The sequence below is a fragment of the Saccopteryx leptura genome, chromosome 1 (genome assembly GCF_036850995.1).
Source record: "Saccopteryx leptura isolate mSacLep1 chromosome 1, mSacLep1_pri_phased_curated, whole genome shotgun sequence".
Taxonomy (NCBI): domain Eukaryota; kingdom Metazoa; phylum Chordata; class Mammalia; order Chiroptera; family Emballonuridae; genus Saccopteryx; species Saccopteryx leptura.
The window spans coordinates 272,757,451-272,777,838 of NC_089503.1; the positions used below are offsets into that span (position 1 = coordinate 272,757,451).

The window sequence follows — 20,388 nt, forward strand, 5'->3', positions numbered from 1 at the left end:
AACATGATAGGTGGTCTGAGAAATTTGAATGAATGAATACAGTATTTGATATATTCATAATACTTCAAATGGTTCCATTTGAAAAGTCATTCACAGACAATTAAGATATTAGAGAGAAGCCTGACCAGGCAGTGGCGCAGTGGATAGAGCGTCAGACTGGGACGCAGAGGACCCAGGTTCGAGACCCCGAGGTCGCCAGCTTGAGCGCGAGCTCATTGGGTTTGAGCGAGGCTCACTAGCTTGAGCCCAAGGTTGCTGACTTGAGCGAGGGGTCACTCAGTCCGCTGTAGCCCCCCAGTCAAGGCACATATGAGAAAGCAATCAATGAATAACTAAGGAACTGCAATGAAGAATTGATGTTTTCATCTCTCTCCCTTCCTGTTTGTCTGTCCCTCTCTCTGACTCTCTCTGCCACACACACACACAAAAAAAGATACCAGAGAGAAGAAGGCTGAAAGCAAAGAGGATGACTCATTCCTTTATACAACTTTTGCCCAGCAAGCAGTGAAACATCTCAGACTTACCGCCCAGTACGCTGGAGTTCTGGCCCACTGTGGCCCCCGTGGGCTTCTGGCTCAATGTGGCAAATGTTTCCATTTGGAACTCCAGGCATTTTCCTTTTCTCCTTTTAACAGATGACCACAACATTAGTGAAGTCAGCCATCTATTTTATTCTTTCTACCAACAGAGGGGAGTGGTAACATAACCCAAAAGCAGCCAAAAAATATCCAAGTATTTAGAGTTTTCAAATGCATTTATTGATTAGGGACAGCTGATTGAATTTCCTGGAAAAACAACAACATAATTTCTCCTCCTCTCCACTAGTACCTGACTTCTAACTCAGCCTTGACCGGAAACAGAAAATGAAGGTGTCATCCATGGCATCATGTATAACCTACATTCTAGTTTCAAATATGCCTCTGTGTCATCTTACTTTATCTTGAAGCCTTGAAGGTAGTTTTATTCCTTATTTGTAAAACAGGATAACAATACCTATTTGGGGATGTTGCTGAGAAGACTGAATTACATAGGTAAAGCATCTGGCTTACTGTCTAGTATAGGAGTACCCTTCCCAACTTTAACCTGTCAAAAAAGTATGGGAATTCTATTTGCTTTCTAAATACAACTTGCTCTTTTCATTTTAAATGACTTCATTCATGATATACTCCCAAGAAATGTCCTTCCCTCTCCTCTCTGCCATTCCACATCAATTCTTCAAAAGTTAGCTTAAAATTCATCCTGGGTAATTCTGACTGACCTAGCACATCTGAGCCAGTATGTATTATTGCATATCCATTTTTTATTTCTGTTCTGACATTCTAGGTACCTCAAAACAGGGCCATGTGTCAATTTACTTAGCATATCTTCAACATGGTCTTTGCTTTGTCCATGGTTAGGCACTTGTTAAGAGGTACTAAGACACCATTGGTTAATGTGCATACACATACATTACCTGGGAAGGGACGTTTTTGGGTGGCTCAATTCTAATGGAGGGGTCCCACTCCCCTGGAGGGAGCACCGTCACCTGGTCTAGGAACTCATCTATCCCTGCCAGGAGATCGTCTCGCTCTTTTGCCTTATATGCCACGTCATGAAAAATCTACAGAGAAGAAAACACCCTCAGGAAAGCTGAAAATGACTATACTTAAAACAATCACCATTGGATACAATGAAGAATGAATATAACCTCTTGACTTTTATTTCTGTCATTGGGATCCGAAATGTAGAAAGAAACCTTTAGAATAAAAGATGTGCAAGGATAAAAGGATTTTTAAAAAATGAAACTAAAGATAAGTCAAAAAGAACTACATATCTCTTAGTATAAGAAGAAATAAGACATTTGTATAATTTTTACATTTGTATAAGACATTATACAATTTTATAGTTGTAAAATTCTGTTATTTCCTCAAAGAATAGAATAAAAGGCAAGATGCATGGGAAATTTTTCCTGATCCTAATGGTTGGAAAAAACTGGATGGAATTTCTAATAAAGGTCCTGTGAAATAAGCCTCCCTATCAAAGAGAGGTGATAAAGCACAGCCCCCATCTCCTCTCTCCGCTAAGACATATGCCTTGAAACCCCTGCTTTGCAACTTACATGAGCAGCAAAGTCCTGATAAGGGTATGCAGTAGGGGTTCAGCCCATGGCCACCAAAACATCCAGCTACCTTTGTATATTGACATCACAGTGCCAAGCGTAAACCCCTGACTCTTATATAAATTGATCTCATTTATGTGCAACAGGACTGGGGTTTCTTTATGTAGATAGGAATTCTATATGCATTTAATTAACAATCCTCCCCCCAAAATTAAGTCAGCTTTCATCTTTCTTTCTTAGTATCATACTTGGCAGTAATTATTTCCCAAGAAAAAGATTTCTCTGCAACCTTGATCATTCAAAAAGGGAGAGACGACATAGGAAGACAATCCCCTAGAGGGCTCAGTCCTCCCACAGTAAGCATTCGGAGAAGCGACCTGAACTGCTTCCTTGCAGGCATAGCAATTGCAATTATTTTGTCCCCAACAACTAGCACAGAGTAAACACTCAATAAATATTTATGAGATGAATGAAGGAAAAACAGAAGTACCTCATCTGTCATGATGGTAGCCATGGATCTGCCAATCTCGTGGTACTGTTGACCTTTCCCTACTGGACCCAATAGGATAAACAAAAATCTGGCAACACACACCAAGGGTAAAATTATGTAAGTAAACATATAAGAAGTGGCATCTGACTCTTCTCTAACCAGCAGAATATTTCTCTCTCCTATTAAACAGAAATCATCACAGTACCTTCAATAAAAGGAGGCAGACTAATGATGGAGCAATATAAGCCGCCTTGATCTAATAGCTCACTATGGTATTGGAAGCTATCTGTATGACTTCATTCAGTTATGTGATGTAATTCTTAGGATTTCCATAGACACAATTCCTTGCTATAGAAAAGACACTTTCAAAACATGACATTGTAATGCAAATTCAAGGTTATCTGAATCTCACTGATTATTCTAATAAGAAAATGATAGGGAGACAAAATGAGTAAGTAATTTGCAATGATCAAGTCCTGTAGAGAAGTCTAACTTGTATTCTGGACATCTGAATACGCTGTAATTAATGGGGACCTGAGTCACCTGAATCACCACCTTCAGACTGCATGAATAGCCTTTCGAACAAATGTGGACATATTTGCAAGCCAAATAAATCCTGCCAGACTGCAGAAAGAGACATCAATGCCTTTGCTCAGAGGCATTTCTCTGGGATACAGCTCTTTAAAGAGTAAAACAGCCTTTGCTATGCCCTTGGAATGCTCTTCAGTTCTCCATTTCCAAGGCTGCAGGCACTGTGCAGTCATTGCCTTAAAAATCTTAGAATTCTTCTGCAAGGAGGTTAACCAAATATACCTCAAAAAGATCACTGCTGAATTTTAAGCAGCATTTCCAAAATTAATTAATTTTCCTAAGTTTTGGCATTAGCTGATTTCTTCCCCCAAGAGGTCACAGAAATCTGTACTTTGGACAGAATGTATTGGGTCATGCTGTCTTTGTCTTTACCTTGTTGGGATGGGCACTTCCGTCAGGCCTGAGAGGAGAACAGCTGGAGATAGCCTCACAAAGGCAACAATGGGGCGGTCCAGGGTGTCCACCTCACCAACAAGGACATTTGAGGCCTCTGCCCCAGTGGGAATTTTTTTCATGAAATGAAGGTCCACCTGAAAGTCCAATAGAAACTCTGAAAGCCTGGGAGCCACCACCTTAACATCAATCACCCTCCTCATGCCTTACATTAATATGTCGTTTTATGATTTAACAAATGTTTTCTCACCCTGTTTCACTTGATCCTTACAAGAACTCTGTAAGGTGGATCAGACAGTTCTTATTAGCCCTATTTTTTATTTTAAAAAATGAAGCAATTGAGACCCAGAGAGGTGAAGCTAACTTTCTCAGGACAATAGAGCTTTTAAAAGAGAGAATTTAAATCCAAGTGCTCTGACCCTAATAAATAAAATTAAAAAATTTTTAAATAAAAAAATTGGCCAGTTGGCTCAGCAGTAGAGCGTCGGCCTGGTGTGTGGAAGCCCTGGGTTCAATTCCCGGGCAGGGTACACAGGAGAAGCGTCCATCTGCTTCTCCACCCCTCCCCCTCTCCTTTCTCTCTCTCTCTCTTCTCCCGCAGCCAAAGCTCCATTGGAGCAAAGTTGGCCCAGGTGCTGAGGACAGCTCTATGGCCTCCACCTCAGGTGCTAGAATGTCTCCGGCTACAATGGAGCAGCAGCCCAGATGGGCAGAACATTACTCCCTGGTGGGCATGCCAGGTGAATCCAGTCCGGCACATGCAGGAGTTTGTCTCTCTGCCTCCCTGCTTCTCACTTCAGAAGAATACAAATATATATATCTATATATCTATATCTATATATCTATATATCTATATATATATATCTATATATATATATATCTATATATATATATATAGATATATATATATATATATAATATCTCTAGGTGCTCTGATTTGAATTCAGTTATACCATGCTTCCTCAAAGAAAATGTTTTTGGACCTCTAGGTCAATTTTTTTTCCATTTTAAAATACGTGAATGCTTTGTCAGAAGTTTCAGGTTTTTATAGGGCTCTCTGCCTTTCAATCCAAGATATGACCTGACGCTATGTCTGTTTTAGAAGGACAGTGTCAGGATCAGACCAGGACAAGAAGAGGCTGGAGGCAGATTACCGGCTTTAACCAGAAATTGCAGTAAGGCCTTGGATACCATATTACAGTCCCCAAGAAGTGTTTCAACCACAACGTAGTCTTAGGAGACAACGGCAAAGATATTGTTTTGCCAAAATCCTTGGAGGTAAGAAGGAGGTGCCGGAGAGCAAGTGCCAAAAAATAAATCTGAAAGACCAGAGGTCTGTGTTAGGGAGGATTCTCCATGGCAAAACTCAGTTTCAGCATGTTGAGCCTGGTGGAGCAAACTGATCAGTCAGCCCCATCCAGGCTGGAATAGAAGGAAGACATGAGCAGGCAGGCCTCCTTTTCTATAAAAGGGGCTCTGGTCTTGGAAAAAGGGTGTTGAAATACCAAAGCTCACTCTGGGTTCCACTACAGACACTCTTAGACCTATAAGCCAACTTTGCATCTCTGCTTACCTTGCTTAAATCCACAGGACTGTGTTCAAAATTCACTCCATTTTTTACTTCAAGATTTGTAGTTGGAACAGACTGAGGAGACACAGTTTGACCTATTTGGAGAAAATCAATCAGAATTCTGAGTCTTTGCCCCTCCACCCTCTGATACACCTCATTCATGATCCTTTGGTTAGGACTATCTCCTGCAAATCACACCTAGAGGAGAGGGTAATATGACTAAGAAGCTAGGGCCACAAATGCTATCTATACTCACCTACTAGTAAGTGGTAAAGGGAGGCAGAGGTATTACTACACCTGCTCCTTCTTCCTGAACATTTTGTAATCCTCTTCCTGTATTAAGGTAGTAATCCTTAACCAAGAATACACATCAGAGACTCCCATGGAGAATTTTTCAAAGATACCAATTCCCAGGCATGTCCCCTGCATACTGTGATTCAGTAAATGTGGGGACAAGGAGAGCAATGTAGAGCAGGCCCTGCCTGGCCACAGAAAAGGCAACCAATCAGCAGCTGAAATTCGTAGAATGTACTTGGCTAAGGACCTTAAATGAATTCAACTATTGAAGGCTCAGAATAAATGTATGGAGTAGAACCTATTATTATCTTTATTTTACAGAGGAGAAAATGAAATTTAAAGAGGTTTAAAAGGTTACTCAAGGTCACACACTTTGCAAGCGGTGAAACAAGAATCTCAAGCCTAGAAGTCTGACTCAAGAGTCTACAATACTGTATTTTGCCTCCCTAATCTAAGACATTTGTTTACTCTTTAAAAAGATCTCCAATTGACCTTCTCTGGACCCAAATTATCCCCATTGTGGATATCCCTCAAAAGCCACTTCAGCTCTGAGGTCACTCTGGGGGACAAACCTCTCACCCGGACTTCACTGAGGCCTATCTGAGGTAGACATCCCTAGTTCCACAAGAGATAAATGGCCACCAGTCCCAGCCACACCTGCCAATCACAAATACTTTGTCTAAGTGAGCATGAAAGTATATTAGATTAATATAGCCTCCATCCTCTAGTAACTTAGTATCTTCAGCTAGTTCCTAAATGGCATTAATAAAAAAGAGAAAATAATCACTCCTAATAATCTTACCATTTTTATCCATTGAATGTGGATCAGACTGCTTCTTGCCAACCTCAGCAAAGGAGCGAACAATAGGAATGAGGTTATTTCTCTTCTTTTCATTCTGATGATGATGCTTTTTGAGAAGGGCTTCCCGTACTTTAACCCTCATGCTTTCACTCAGGTCACTGAACAGTTCTTGCTGGTCCAGGACCAGGTCTGGAAAATAGATGCTAACATGAACACACTGATGGTCAATGGACCCAAAGAGGCCAATGTCAGGTAGGGTAAGGGAGAGGGACAAGCAACAGGGGAAGCAGTTTAACCACTGTCTTTGAGATGCAATTTCTTCTTCAGTGCCTGAAATAACTATTTGATAATAGCTGTGGCAAGTTATACTTTATCCATATAGCAAATCATTATTATTAGAAATAGAAATTATGAAGCACCTTGTATGTGCCAGGAACTATACTAGATTATCTAACCTGATCCTTATAAAAACTGAAAAATGTTTAATATAACAATTTTTACAGATCAGAAAACTGAAGCCCAAACATTATAAAATTCCTCAAGGTCTCCAATCTAAAGTTGCAGAGCTGAGATTCAAACACAAGACTGTCTGACTCAAAAGCCCATAATATTACCCATTTTCTTCTGTCATATGCTAAAGTTCCTCTATATTCCCCCTTCCTCCAAGATTTTAACATTGCTGTGACTCATCAGTAACATGCATACATCAGGCACCTAATGAGGAGAACCATAGCAGTTTTACTTCAGTCCTACATACCTACTGCCAAGCTCCCCAAACTCCAACCTATTCTCAACTCCAGCTTCATCCATGACTATCCAAGTGATATAGCAATAAATAAAGAAAATCTATTTTTAAGTTTTCAAACCATCCTGGCCTGTGGTGGCGCAGTAGATAAGAGTGTAGACCTGGAACACTGAGGTCTCAGGTTCGAAACCCTGGACTTGCCTGGTCAAGGAGCATATGACAAGCAACAAGCAAGCAATGAACAACTAAAGTGAAGCAACTATAAGTCTATACTTCTTGCTCCCCACCCCCCACCTTTCTCCTCTCTGTAAAATCAATAAAATAAAATCTTTAAAAAATGTTTTCTTTCAAGCAAAGATCCATGTTTCTCTATCTTTAACCTTTATATTGATAGGTTCCTTGCCCCATATTAGAAACCATGCTTCAGGATCCTTCATCTTAAAAGAGAGAGAGAGAATGAGAATATCCGCCCCAACTCCTCCTTTATCTATTTCTCTCTTAGTCCCTGCAGTTTGGCTATCTCAAAGAAACTGCTTTTGTAAAACCATCATAATCTTTCCACTGCTAAATCTGATGGATGTTTCTAATGGTTACCTAACCTGACCTCTTTGCAGCACTTGACCCTGATGAATTAAAACTTCTTCTTGGCTTCTGTTGTGGGTTGACTGGCAACCTCCCCTCCCCCCCAAAAAAGGTAGGTCTATGTATAATCCCCAGATCTGTGAATGTAATCTTATTTGTAAAAAGGATCTTTGCAATGTAATTATGTATGTCCAGATAAGATCATCCTGGATTATACTGACAAATATCCTTATAAGAATGAGACACGGATCCTTATACTATATTAGAGACACTAGAAGCTGGAAGCTAGAAGCATCAAGGAATAACTTTCCCCTAGAGTCTTTGGAGGGGATGCAGGATCCCATCAGTGCTGATACCTTCCTCATGTGATCCCAGAGAGGTAGAACTACTTGGATACTTTAAATGGAGAAAAGTTTAGAGAAATCCTTATTTAACCTGTCCAGCCAAACCAAGCCAAACTGAGGGGAAAATCCTCATATGCACCAGATGTTTCCCAAATTTCAATCCAAAAACATAGCAACGTTAACACTCAACCACTCCAGGAAACTCCATCAGGTATCTCCTATTCATATTCTGCTGAAGAAGTGGGGGTACCTTTGGCTCAATTTCTTACATGTCTTCCCTAGCTGCCATAGTTTAAAACCTTTCTTTAACTCCCTTTTCTCTGTATAAGTCTTAGATGCCCTTCTCTAATTATAAAAATACATCTCCATTGTCATACATTTATTAATTGCTCCACAGCTATTTTCTCTACTAAAAAAGATTTTAAAGATTTAAAAAATCTTTAAAAAAAATTGATTGATTGATTTTAGAGACAGGAAGGGAGAGAAAGAAACATCAATTTGTTGTTCCACTTATTTATGCATTCACTGGTTGATTCTTGTATGTGCCCTGACCAGGGATCAAAGTCACAACCTTGGTGTATCAGGACAATACTCTAACCAACTAAGGGACCTGGCCAGGGCAAAACGAGCTTTCTGAAGGTAGGAACTATATTTTATTTTTATTCCCCAGTGCCTAGCACATAATCAGGCAAAAATAAATACAAAATAAATGTTTTCTGAATGAGTAAATGGAAGACTAAACACCATGTCATTTGAAACAGCCTGTGAAATACTGTAGGTAGTTTCTTAGTTTGAAACCCATCCCACAGATGAGAATGTTGAGGTTAGGTACATTAAGAGACTTGCCTAAGACACATAGCCACTTTATTCTTTCCTCTATATCACACTTCTTAATTTACACAAACATTCCTCTGTTTTCCCTCACCTAGCCTCACCTGAAATTTCTTCTATGCTATTTGCACGCATATCCAGAAGGACTGTTCCATTAATAAGGCAGCTCCTTAGCTCAAAGAGACTATGCAATGAAAGGGTTGCCACATAGGGCTTGCTCCAGCGTTCTCCCCCATCCTCAACATCTTCTTCAAACTTCAGCCACCTGAAAGCATTACAAAGAACTGGATGCCAAAGATAGAAAATGAGGACTTTTCAAGAGAGACTTATTTAATGTAAGTCACAAAGAAAGCTATCTGAATAATCACACTGAACATTGTAATCTATCTCTATGTTCAGGGTACATTAGTAAGTAAAAACAGCAGCTTATAAAACAGTGCAAGATTAATTCCATTTTTATTTAAAGAAAAAAAAATTTTAATTTAGAAAATTAAAATAGGGTGACATTTATCAACAAGAGTAGACAGATTTCAGGTAAATATCTCCACATCATTTGAACAGTCAATTATGTTGTATACCCATCACCCAAAGTCAAATCATCCTCTGTCATCTTATATTTGTCCCTCTTTACACCTTTCCCCCAACCTCCTCCCTTCTCCCCCCCACAACTCCTCCCTCTGATAACCACTGTATGTCCAAGAGTCTCAATTTTGTATCCCACCTATGTGTGAAATCATAGTTTTTAGCTTTTTCTGATTTAGTTATTTCACTCAGTATAATATTCTAAAATTTAAAATATATAAACACATATGTATAAGACACCAAATATTATATTTCTCATTATTCCTTGGGTTCTGTACATCTTTTTTTTCTTTTTCCTTATCTTTATTTTCTAATATTTTATAATAAGCATGCATTACTTATGTAATTAAAAATAGATCTAATGTGGCCCTGGCCGGTTGGCTCAGTGGTAGAGTGTCGGCCTGGCGTGAGGAGGTCCCAGGTTCAATTCCTGGCCAGGGCACACAGGAGAAGCGCCCATCTGCTTCTCCACCCCTCCCCCTCTCCTTCCTCTCTGACTCTTTCTTCCCCTCCCGAAGCCAAGGCCCCATTGGAGCAAAGATGGCCCGGGCGCTGTGGATGGCTCCATGGCCTCTGCCTCAGGCGCTAGACTGGCTGGTCGCAACAGAGAGACGCCCAGGATGGGCAGAGCATCACCCCCTGGTGGGCGTGCTGGGTGGATCCCAGTCGGGGGCATGCAGGAGTCTGTCTGACTGTCTCCCTGTTTCCAGCTTCAGAAAAAAAAATAATAAATAGATCTAATGTCTATCATTTGGATACATTGACAATCACATTAATAAAATGATATTTTCTTTCTTAAAGAGCCTATCTGTGTGACCTTTAGCAGTTTGCAAAGACAGAATAACAAGATTAATTGCCTTTTTGCTTGGTATCGAGTCCATTGGCTTAATACTCTGTATTCATAGAAAACATCCTCGGATAACAGCAGGCATCCAGGAAGAGCTGTTCTGACATGGGCAGGAGCCACTCTTTGCTACTCACACTGCCTCTTACCCTGAGGCTTTGAATGCTGGCTTTGAATCACCCATAGGCTAACTGGTCAGTTACTTGAGGAGCCCTAGATATGGCCCTGGTTAATCTAACAGCTCTTCTTGGGTTTGAGCCTCAGACTAGCATGGCTACTCTACAACTATCTCAGGAAGGCTATTATCAGATTGACTATAATTTCAAGGGTCTCTATAAGGTTGGACTGTCCCACAGGAAGTTAATCTCAAAAGTCCTGGGACTTCCAGTGAATTAAAACACAAATGACTCTATGGTTCACCTGTAGCAAAAGTCTGCACTTATGCTCTGTCTTCTGAGCTAGGTCTAAACCAAGGTGGCCCCATCAGGCAACTTCTAAACCAGACCTAAATTATCAAGAAAGCTTCAAGCAAATAGGAGAGAACCTATATCCTAGGCTCAAGGTCAACTGGCATAGATATGATCAAATACACCACAAAGAAGCCAACATCAAGACTCTCCTCAGGACCCTGCCCATTGGTTCAGCAGATAGAGCACTGGCCTATCCACACTGGATAGAGAAGCACACCTGCTTCTCTCCCCATCCCTCTCCTCCTTTTCTCTCTCTTCCCCTCTCACAGCCAGTGACTTCATTGGTCCGAGCGTTGGCCTCAGGTGCTGAGGATAGCTTGGTTAATTCGAGCATTGGCCCCAGACAAGGGTTGCTGGATGGATCCCAGTCAAGGCACATGCAGGAGTCTGTCTTACTATCTCCCCTCCTCTCACTTAAAAAAAACAAAACTCCTCAGAATACTCTGGAACATCAGTCCCCAAGTCAGTCATCACTTCTCCCATGAAGAAATAAAGGTAGGCCTGTCACTTGCTGAAAGGTAACACTGCCTACCCAAGCAGATCCTGACCCAGTTTCCTTTAACCTTACCTAGCTGTCTCTTTCCACTCGGCATCTTCCCCCTCTTTCACACAGATCTCATCCAGCTCTGTGAACAGCTCATGAGGCACGTGTTCTTCATCTTCCTCAGTGCCAAGAATGAACTGAACACGCTGCGATGGTGTGTCTGGGAAATCAACCACAGAGAAAAGTCTGCTCCCAGCCTCAACTTAGAACAGATATAGAATTCTGTCATACTTAGCTAGGCATCTGGGAGCCTTAAACTTCAGAACATATAGAAGATAATTCTGAACACAGATCAAAAACAATTTCTTTATTCCCAGAAATTTCCAGAAAAACTTCTGTGGAAGCAGTTTCATTGGAGGGAAAAATTATTAAATAAGACCACTTGAAGAAAACCTACAAGAAACTGGAAATCTGATGAATCTAATCAAAAGGAATGGCTAATTCTCTAGCAAATTATTTCACCTAGTACAGTATTGATTTGGGGGTCCTGAACTGTTTTCAGGAAGATACTTTTAATTCTTAGAAACATTTCTTCTTGTAAGCAAGCTCTGAAAACTCTCTAGATGAGCTACAGAATCAAGACCACCTGCTTAATGTCGATCACACATTCCCTTAGCCTTTTTATGCCCCCAACCATGGACACCCGCCCTCTCTCCCAAGGGTGATACCGTGGGCCAGGGTCTCTGGGCCTTCTTCCCCTTGGCTGGCACCTTTGCCCCGGCCTCGCCTCCGGTGCTTCTGGCCATGGGTTCGGTGGTGCCGATGGCTCTGCCGGCCCAGCGGCATCCGAACCCCCACATACAGAGTTCTATGACCTGAAAAGAAGCGGAAGGTGTGTAGAGAAAACCCATTTGTAAGAGGAATCTAGGATATTTAAGAGGAAAAGGATTGCATTTCTTTGGTCTGGTCACATGCTGTAATGATAAACTTGAAAGACTTCCAGGACTAAGGATATAGAAATCTTAGAGTCCAAGGTCTCCTTTGTCTTGCATGTTGCTGCAAACCTCACAGGAGTGCTGTTAAGATCAAAGGAAATAATGTGTATGAACATTAAAAGCTAATACAAATGCTAGTTATTATTACAACAACAATTTGATCAATTGTAAAAAAGCAAATGTAGTCACCCTGACAGCTGCTACAGTCTTGGCAGGGAGGCAGCTTAGAAAAGTGGTTAAGTGCTCAGGTCAACCTGCCTAGGTCTAAAACTTGACTTCATCATTCACTAGCCTTGTGACTTTGAATAAGTTATCTAATCTCTCTGTGACTTTCTTTTAAAAGGAGTACTGAATGTTTATTATTTAAACTCAGAGAAGTTTTGGCCCCGGCCGGTTGGCTCAGCGGTAGAGCATCAGCCTGGCGTGCAGGAGTCCCGGGTTTGATTTCCGGCCAGGGCACACAGGAGAAGCGCCCATCTGCTTCTCCACCCCTCCCCCTCTCCTTCCTCTCTGTCTCTCTCTTCCCCTCCCGCAGCCGAGGCTCCATTGGAGCAAAGATTGCCTGGGTGCTGAGGATGGCTCTGTGGCCTCTGCCTCAGGCGCTAGAGTGGCTCTGGATGCAACAAAGCAACGTCCCAGAGGGGCAGAGCATCACCCCCTGGTGGGCATACCGGGTGGATCCCGGTCAGGCGCATGCGGGAGTCTGACTGCCTCCCCGTTTCCAGCTTTGGAAAAATGAAAAAAAATTAAAAATAAAAATAAATAAATAAACAAACTCAGAGCAGTTTTGTGAGCAGTAAATAACAATGTATGTAAAATGCTTAACACAATGCCTGGAACAAATTTTAGCAGCCAATATATTCTAGGATCAATTTTAAATTTTATTTTTTCTGTACTGTAGAATACAAAATGTAGAATAGCAAGAGAGACTAGTTACAATACAAACCAGAGGGAGCATAAGGCTGAAGTTGTAGGGCCATTCAACTGCTCTCCTACCCACCCAATCTTTATCCTCCTCATCTACCTACCAACTAACCCAAATTCTACCTCCTTCCCATCTAATTCTCCATTATTTTTTTCCCAGTCATTGCCAAACCTACTCTTTGTGGTCAACTGTATGTAAATACCAGTATTCATTTTAGCAAAACTTGTGGGAAAGACGTAACAGTATATACATATTTTTAAAACTAAGTATGTATAGCCTGACCAGGTGGTGGCACAGTGGATAGAGCCTCGACCTGGGACGCTGAGGACCCAGGTTCAAAACCCTGAGGTTGCTGGCTTGAGCCCAAAAGTCACTGGCTTGAAGCCCAATGTCACTGGCTTGAACCCAAGGTCGCTGGATTAAGCAAGGGGTCACTGGCTCAATTGTAGGCCCCTGGTCAAGGCACATATGAGAAGGCAATCAATGAACAACTAAAGTGCTGCAACTATGAGTCGATACTTCTCATCTCTCTCTTCCTATTTCTCTCTCTCTTAAAAAGAAAGTATGCACAGAAATGCAGAGAAAGATCATTATTGAACTGAGATTGAATCTTGTGGATCAGGACAGAAATCACGACCCATCCTGCAGACTGGGTCTACCATTCCATATACTACTGAGAGTGCAGACGGAACTCATTAGCACATACAAAAGGTGTTCCACTCCCCTGGGCTACAGGTTGACTCAAAGTCAATAACCACAGGGGTCAATCTCACAGATGCCAATAATTTTTTTTTCTACTTTTAAACTTATAAATATGACCAAATGGCTCTTACACATTTGTTAAGAACTTATTAGAAGGCATTAAACTTACTGTAGGATTCATAAATACAGTATTTAATCAAGAATAATGATCTGCCAGGAAAAGTGGAAAAACCTATTCCTCTAAAACAACTGCTCTGTGTTCCTCTGGGTCAGGGAGAGCCCACTGAAGCACATCATGGACTACTGCTCTTGGTGGGTTTATCTTTGGAAATCTGTTGTGATGTTTGATTTTGATTCTTCCAAGATATTAAAAAAAAAACCAATGTCATGGTTTAATGCACCATCACCTACTGACGGAATTAACTTATGCAAAAGATCCACATTTACAAAAGTTTCTCACAATATCCAGAGACAAAATCTCAGAGTAGTTCTGAAAATGGGTGAAGAAATGGTTTATGTCATATGGGGTAGACAGTTTGCGATAGAGGAGGAAGAGGGCCAAGGAACCTTGTATCATGGCATACCTATCGGATCAGGATGTAATTTACTCGTCTCCCATCAAAGTGGGACTGATTATTTTATTTTATTTTTCTGAGAGGGGCAGGGGAGGAAAGAGACAGGAACATTGAACATTGAGCTGCTCCTGTATGTGCCCTGGACAGAGAATAGGACCGGCAACTCCGTGCTCTGGGACAACGCTCCAAGCTATCTGGCTAGGGCTTAATTTTTTTTATTTTTTGGGAGACAGAGAGAGGAAGGGAGAGAAGAGGGAATGGAAAGGGAAGCATTTCTTGTTCCACTCAGGCGTGCATATTTTAGTTGCTTCCCATGTGTGCCCAACCAGGGATCGAACCTATAACCTTGTTGTTTCAGAACGATGCCCTTAACCAACTGGGCTAACCAGCCAGGGCCAAAGTGAGACTAATTTTATCCCATACCTTCAAGAGATGATGCCACCCTTAGTGCAGCCTCACAGAGTCCTAAAGCTGCCCTCAGAGTGAGTCCAAAGTAAAGCCCACACCATGTCCAGCAAATCCCTCCTCTCTCCAGAGCTGCTCTAGAACCACATCAGGCCTGAGAAGTAGGAGTTATTTGTCCTCCATTTGCCTGGAGTGCTTTTTTAAAATGGTGCTAACATAAAAAAGATTCTAATTTTCAAAAAAAAATCTATGTATCAAGGATCATTTCCCAACACACTGCCCCTAGTAATGACATCATCATAGATGGCTATCATTTATGGCAAAGTGGAGAACGCACAAGGAATAGATGATGTCTGACTAGTGGTGGCGCAGTGGATAAAGCATCAGCCTGGAACACCGAGGTCACTGGTTCAAAGCCCTGAGGTCACTGGCTCTGAGTGTGGACTCATCAGCACAGGGTTGCTGGCTTGAGCAGGGGTTTGTCCACAGGATCCAAAATCTCGCCAGCTTGAGTCCAAAGGTCACTGGTAAGAAAAGCCCAAGGTCACTAACTTGAGCAAGGGGACACTGGCTTGGTCCAGTCAAGGCACGTATGAGAAGCAATCAATGCACAACTGAAGTGAAAGCAACTACGAGTTGATGCTTCTTCTCCTCTCTCTCTTCTCCCTTTCACTCTCTCTCAAAAAAAAAATAGATGTTATGAGAAGCTGCTCCTACTGCCAGTTACTCAGCTGACCTCTGTGGATAGAACGCAGTCCTCAGGATTCAAGAGAGTTTGTCCAAGTTTATTATTCTACTCCCAGGTAGACAAAAGTATTTATAAATGGCTAACTCCTTGCTGAGGACAAACGTCTAGTAGGCCCAAACTACTAAACAGAGCAATAAGAGGGTAGAGGGCAACAGGATTATCAGAGCAGAAGGAGGGCAGACAATACCTAACAATGTTTATATAATCGAGTAAGATGTTGAGATTGGGGAGTTAATGCTGGATACTGTCCTTCCTTGCAGGCAATGTGATAGAGTGGAAAAAGCAGAATTTTATCCCAATCTCAACTGCTATCTGGCTAAATGACCATGAGCAGTTTTCCCCAAAACAGGGGTAAAATCTACTTGTCTTTGTTGTTGAGAAGATAAAAAGGACAACTTGTACAAAGTCCCTAATCGAATGCCTAATATACAAGGGTCATTCAACAAATGTTAGTTAGCCTCCCCCCACCATGCCACACCCTTTCCTTCTCACACTTCCTCCCACTTGCTAAAGCCCACATTGGCTCTTCTATCTGGTTAAAATAACCTGGAAAACTTGACCTCAATATATCCAAACTCCACTGACCTCCAAGAGCCACCCACATAAGTTCTCATGGTAACAGATCCATGAGAATCAGCCTCCACAGCTTTTGCTCTCCCTATCCAAAGGACAAGTTTTCTCTGGGGACTGTACCACTTTGATGGGGGAAAAAAATTCATGGGAACAAGCAGTACAGAGAGGATTTTTCACATGCATTAGAAAGTTGCTGTATCATAGTCTTCAACATTGCAGGGGAAGTGAACTGAAGTGAGTCCACAAAGGCTCCTGAGCCAAATGTGGGTGCTCATTAAAGCTATACTAGACAACAGCCTTTCTCTAATAAAACCAAGCATCAGCCCTTATCAGGAAAGTAGGCCCCACAGGAAAAAGGAAAGCAGAGGGACACCACATAATAGTTATGGGCAGCTACGTGTGGGGGACGGACGGAGGGAGGGAGGGAGGGAGGGAGGGAGGGAGGGAGGGAGGGAGGGAGGAAGGAAGGAAGGAAGGAAGGAAGGAAGGAAGGAAGGAAGGAAGGGCCTTAATAAGATAAACTAGAAACAGCAAGTCAATAAAAATGCTTCTACCTGTCCACTTCAGTGGATTTTTACATAACTCTGTGTTGGGTACTTAAAGAATATGTTATAGGTATATGTGTGTTCTCCTTTTTCCTGTTTAAATGAAAACATCAGGCAGAAATGCGTTTATTTAGAAGGGAAGAGCAAACATCAAAAACGCGGTAAAAACAGAGTTCTATAGCCAAACTGAGTTTTTAAAATTATAAGTTTTTGTATATATTTGCCTGACCAGGTGGTGGTGCGGTGGATAGAGTGTCGACCTGGGACGCTGAGGACCCAGCTTGAGCATGGAATCATAGACATGACCCCATGGTCGCTGGCTTAAAGCCAAAGGTCACTGGCTTGAGCTCAGGGTTGCTAAATTGAGAAAGGGGTCACTGGATCAGCTGGAGACCCCAGGTCAAGGCACATATGAGAAAGCAATTAATAAACAACCAAGGTGCTGCAACTATGAGCTGATTGATGCTTCTCATCTCTCTTCCTTCCTGTCTGTGTCTGTCTGTCTGTCTCTCTCTCTCTCTCACTTAAAAAATAAATAAACAAATAAAATTTTGCCTGTATTTATATTTTTTTTTCTTCTTTTTCAAGTGAGAGGAGGGAAGATAGAGAGACAGATGCCTACATGCACTCTGACTGGGATCTACCCAGCAACCCCTGTCTGGGGCCAATGCTCTGCCCATCTGGGGCCATGCTTGCAACCTTTTTTAGTGCCTGAAGGTAGAGGCTCCACGGAGCCATCCTGAGCACCTGGGGCCAATGTGCTCAAACCAATCAAGCCACGGTTATGGGAGGAGAAAAGAGAGAAAGAGAAAGAGAAGAGGAGGGGGAGGGGAAGGGGTGGAGAAGCATATGGTCACTTCTCCTATGTGCCCTGACTGGGAATTGAACCCAGGACATTCACATATCAGGCTGATGCTCTACCACTGAGCAAACTGGCCAGGACTTATATTTATATTTCTAAGCAGTTGTCAAGAATCAATAAATTGACTTGTGTACCTCACATTCTCATAGAATAAGTCATTTATTCATATTTATATTGCACTTCACAGTTCTCAAAGCACTGTCTCACATGCTGTTTATTAGATCCTAATATACTGCTCATAAATTAGGGGATATTTCAAAATGAGTATGGAATGATTAAATATCCCCTAATTTTTGTGAGCAATGTAGTAAGTATTACCATCCCTACTTTCATTCAACAGAAAAGAAAATTGAGGCTAAAGAAAATTAAATTATTTTCCCCCAAGGTCTTACAGCTAGTGAGAATTAGGACCTAAACCCCGGTCTTCTGATGACAAAGCTGTTTCTCCCACACCAGGTTGCCTCTCACTAATTTTCCTGTTGCATAGAATAGCAGTTCTTACCTTCCAACTCCTCTTTCTCATAATGAATGTTAAGAATTGTACTGGTCCCACCCTGATCCACCACAGCTTCTTCATCTGATCTCTGTTAAAACATAAAGAAGTAGTCATAGTAATAATACCCATACATTCATTTAAACATTCAGGTAAGTGCCATGTGTGAGATTCTTTATGCAACAATTGGAAGAAAAACACAATGGTTTATATTTATTTTTAATTTGAACCTCACAACTTTGAGATGCAAACATGGCAGCCATTCTCTTTCTCATTTTATAAATGAGCAGCCTGAAACTCAGAGAACATTGAATAATGATTGCCAAGGTCACAAATGAGGTAAACGGCAGAGCTAGGACTGAGCCCGAGTCTCATGACTGCACATCTCATTGATGCCTTTTCACCTCTGGACTCAATCTATATATCCATACAACATGTTGGCATCTTGTAAGTGGTCTCCCTTGACCTCTGAAGCATTTGAGCCTGTTTAACACTCTGTCCTTGAAATTAAATTCTCCATCCTGCTCCCTGACCAAATCTTCTGTCTCATCCTAAGGTTGGTCTTCATCTAAATATATTTCCCAAGGAAGAGTAGTCTACCTTTGGTTCCTTCACTTGAGTATTACAATACAATTTCAATAGCAGCCTGAAACGGTGTGGCTCAGTATTTGACAAACCACTGGATGCCACACCTCAAGACTCCTGTGTCTAAAACCAAACTAATCTTCCTTCCAAAACTAGGACCCTCTGCTCATTTACTTATTCCTATCTATGGCACCATCATTTCTTATTCCACAATTGAAATTTCTAATGTATTTATTCACCCATCTGTATATGTTGAGTGCCTATTATATGTTTTCAGGGAAACAATTCTCCTTTGCAATTTCCCTTGAATTCACTCCCATCTCACATCCACTCTGTCCTATACTCTCCAACACTTTCAGTCACACTGAACAAAAGTGTTCGAATTAGACACTGCCATTTTGCAGTCCAAATAGATTGCATTTATTTCCAACAGCCACTAACATCACAAAGAGAGAGACAAGCAGATATTGTATGCCTCCTAATGGGAGACCTTATCACCACCCATGAGGTAATCATAACAAATAAATTGTCCCTGAATCTAATCAAGCCTCTAAATCCAAATACCAATTTACTGAAAATACAGTAAGTCAGAGCTCCATGGAAAAAAACACCACCATACGAATACAATCAGTAAAATCCAGACTGTAGAAAACTATGTAAAACAAATCTTTCCCACCCCCTTTTTAAAAAAAAATAAATAAATAATTACAAGAAGAGAAAAGGGGAGACAGAGGGAGAGAAAAGTAAAACCAATGGGTTAAAAGATATAATGAACCAACCACAATGTGTGGACTTTATTTGAATCTTGATTCAAACAACTAACTAGAATAAAATTTTTAGCTTTTTTAAAGTTATGATATTTGAGACTTGGAAATTTGAATATTGATGACCTTTTCTGATATTAAAGAAATTGTTGTTTTTCTCTTTAGGTATTACTGTGCTCATTTTTTTTAAGAATCCTTTTATTGATACATACTGAAATATTTATAGATAAAACTGAAGGAGTACAAATATGTAAAATAATAAATGAACTTAGAAATATTCCTTATTGTCACATTTTATAAATAATGTTATTCAAAATCTTCAAATACATCTTTAACAACAATGTCCTCCTCATCACCATAGGTGCTTTGAGTCAATTTTCCAGAGCATGTCAGTTTCATCTCCACTTAAGTTGTAAAGACTCTTATATAAGTCCTGGCCCTGGATGGTGGCTCAGTGGATAAAGCATCAACTCAGTGTATGGACATCCCAGGTTCAATTCTTGGTCAGGGCACACAGAAGAGACTGCTTCTCCCCCCCCCCATTCCTCCTCCCCCTTCTTTCCCTCTTCCCCTTCCATCAGTGGCTCTATTGGTTTGAGCAGTGGTCCCTGGGTGCTGAGGATAGCTCCATCAGAGCAAATCAGCCTCAGGTCTTAAAAATAGCTCAGTACTCGAGAACTGGCCCATGATGGGGTTGCCAGGTGAATCTGGATTGGGGCGCATGCAGGAGTCGGCCTCACTACTACGTCCCCTCCTTTATATATATAAAGTCCTGTTTGGGGAATAACTTTTAGGTGAAAAATACTTGCATTTGTTTGGATTTATTTGTCCATCTAGGTCATGATTAAGATCACGAATTTCTTGACAGCAGGAGCCACATATTTTCATCTTAATGTTCTCATGGAGTCTAATGCAGTAGCTTACCATTGTAAGTAGCTTGCACATTTATAAGTCCCAGGAGGGTAAGTACTTATATGTTTACCACTATATACCTAGTACCTAGTAAAATATCCAGTATGGTAGCAAGTATCCAATAATTTTTTTTTTTGTATTTTTCTGAAGTGAGAAGCAGGGAGGCAGACAGACAGACTCC

General features: G+C 41.2%; 1 protein-coding gene across 2 annotated transcripts in view; it reads right to left on the reverse strand.

Annotated features, from left to right (window-relative positions):
* Window positions 1-20,388, reverse strand: part of SLC4A8 (solute carrier family 4 member 8) — a 92,116-nt gene that overhangs the window by 61,418 nt on the left and 10,310 nt on the right. For both annotated transcript variants that reach the window (XM_066353869.1, XM_066353860.1), the window contains exons 2-11: window positions 17,956-18,037; window positions 11,852-11,998; window positions 11,208-11,343; window positions 8,848-9,008; window positions 6,242-6,430; window positions 5,146-5,237; window positions 3,552-3,709; window positions 2,589-2,676; window positions 1,454-1,600; window positions 525-625 (exon numbers count right to left, since the gene is read on the reverse strand). In XM_066353869.1, coding sequence (XP_066209966.1) covers window positions 525-625; window positions 1,454-1,600; window positions 2,589-2,676; window positions 3,552-3,709; window positions 5,146-5,237; window positions 6,242-6,430; window positions 8,848-9,008; window positions 11,208-11,343; window positions 11,852-11,998; window positions 17,956-18,037 — 1,301 coding nt within the window. The remainder of the gene's footprint in view (window positions 1-524; window positions 626-1,453; window positions 1,601-2,588; window positions 2,677-3,551; window positions 3,710-5,145; window positions 5,238-6,241; window positions 6,431-8,847; window positions 9,009-11,207; window positions 11,344-11,851; window positions 11,999-17,955; window positions 18,038-20,388) is intronic.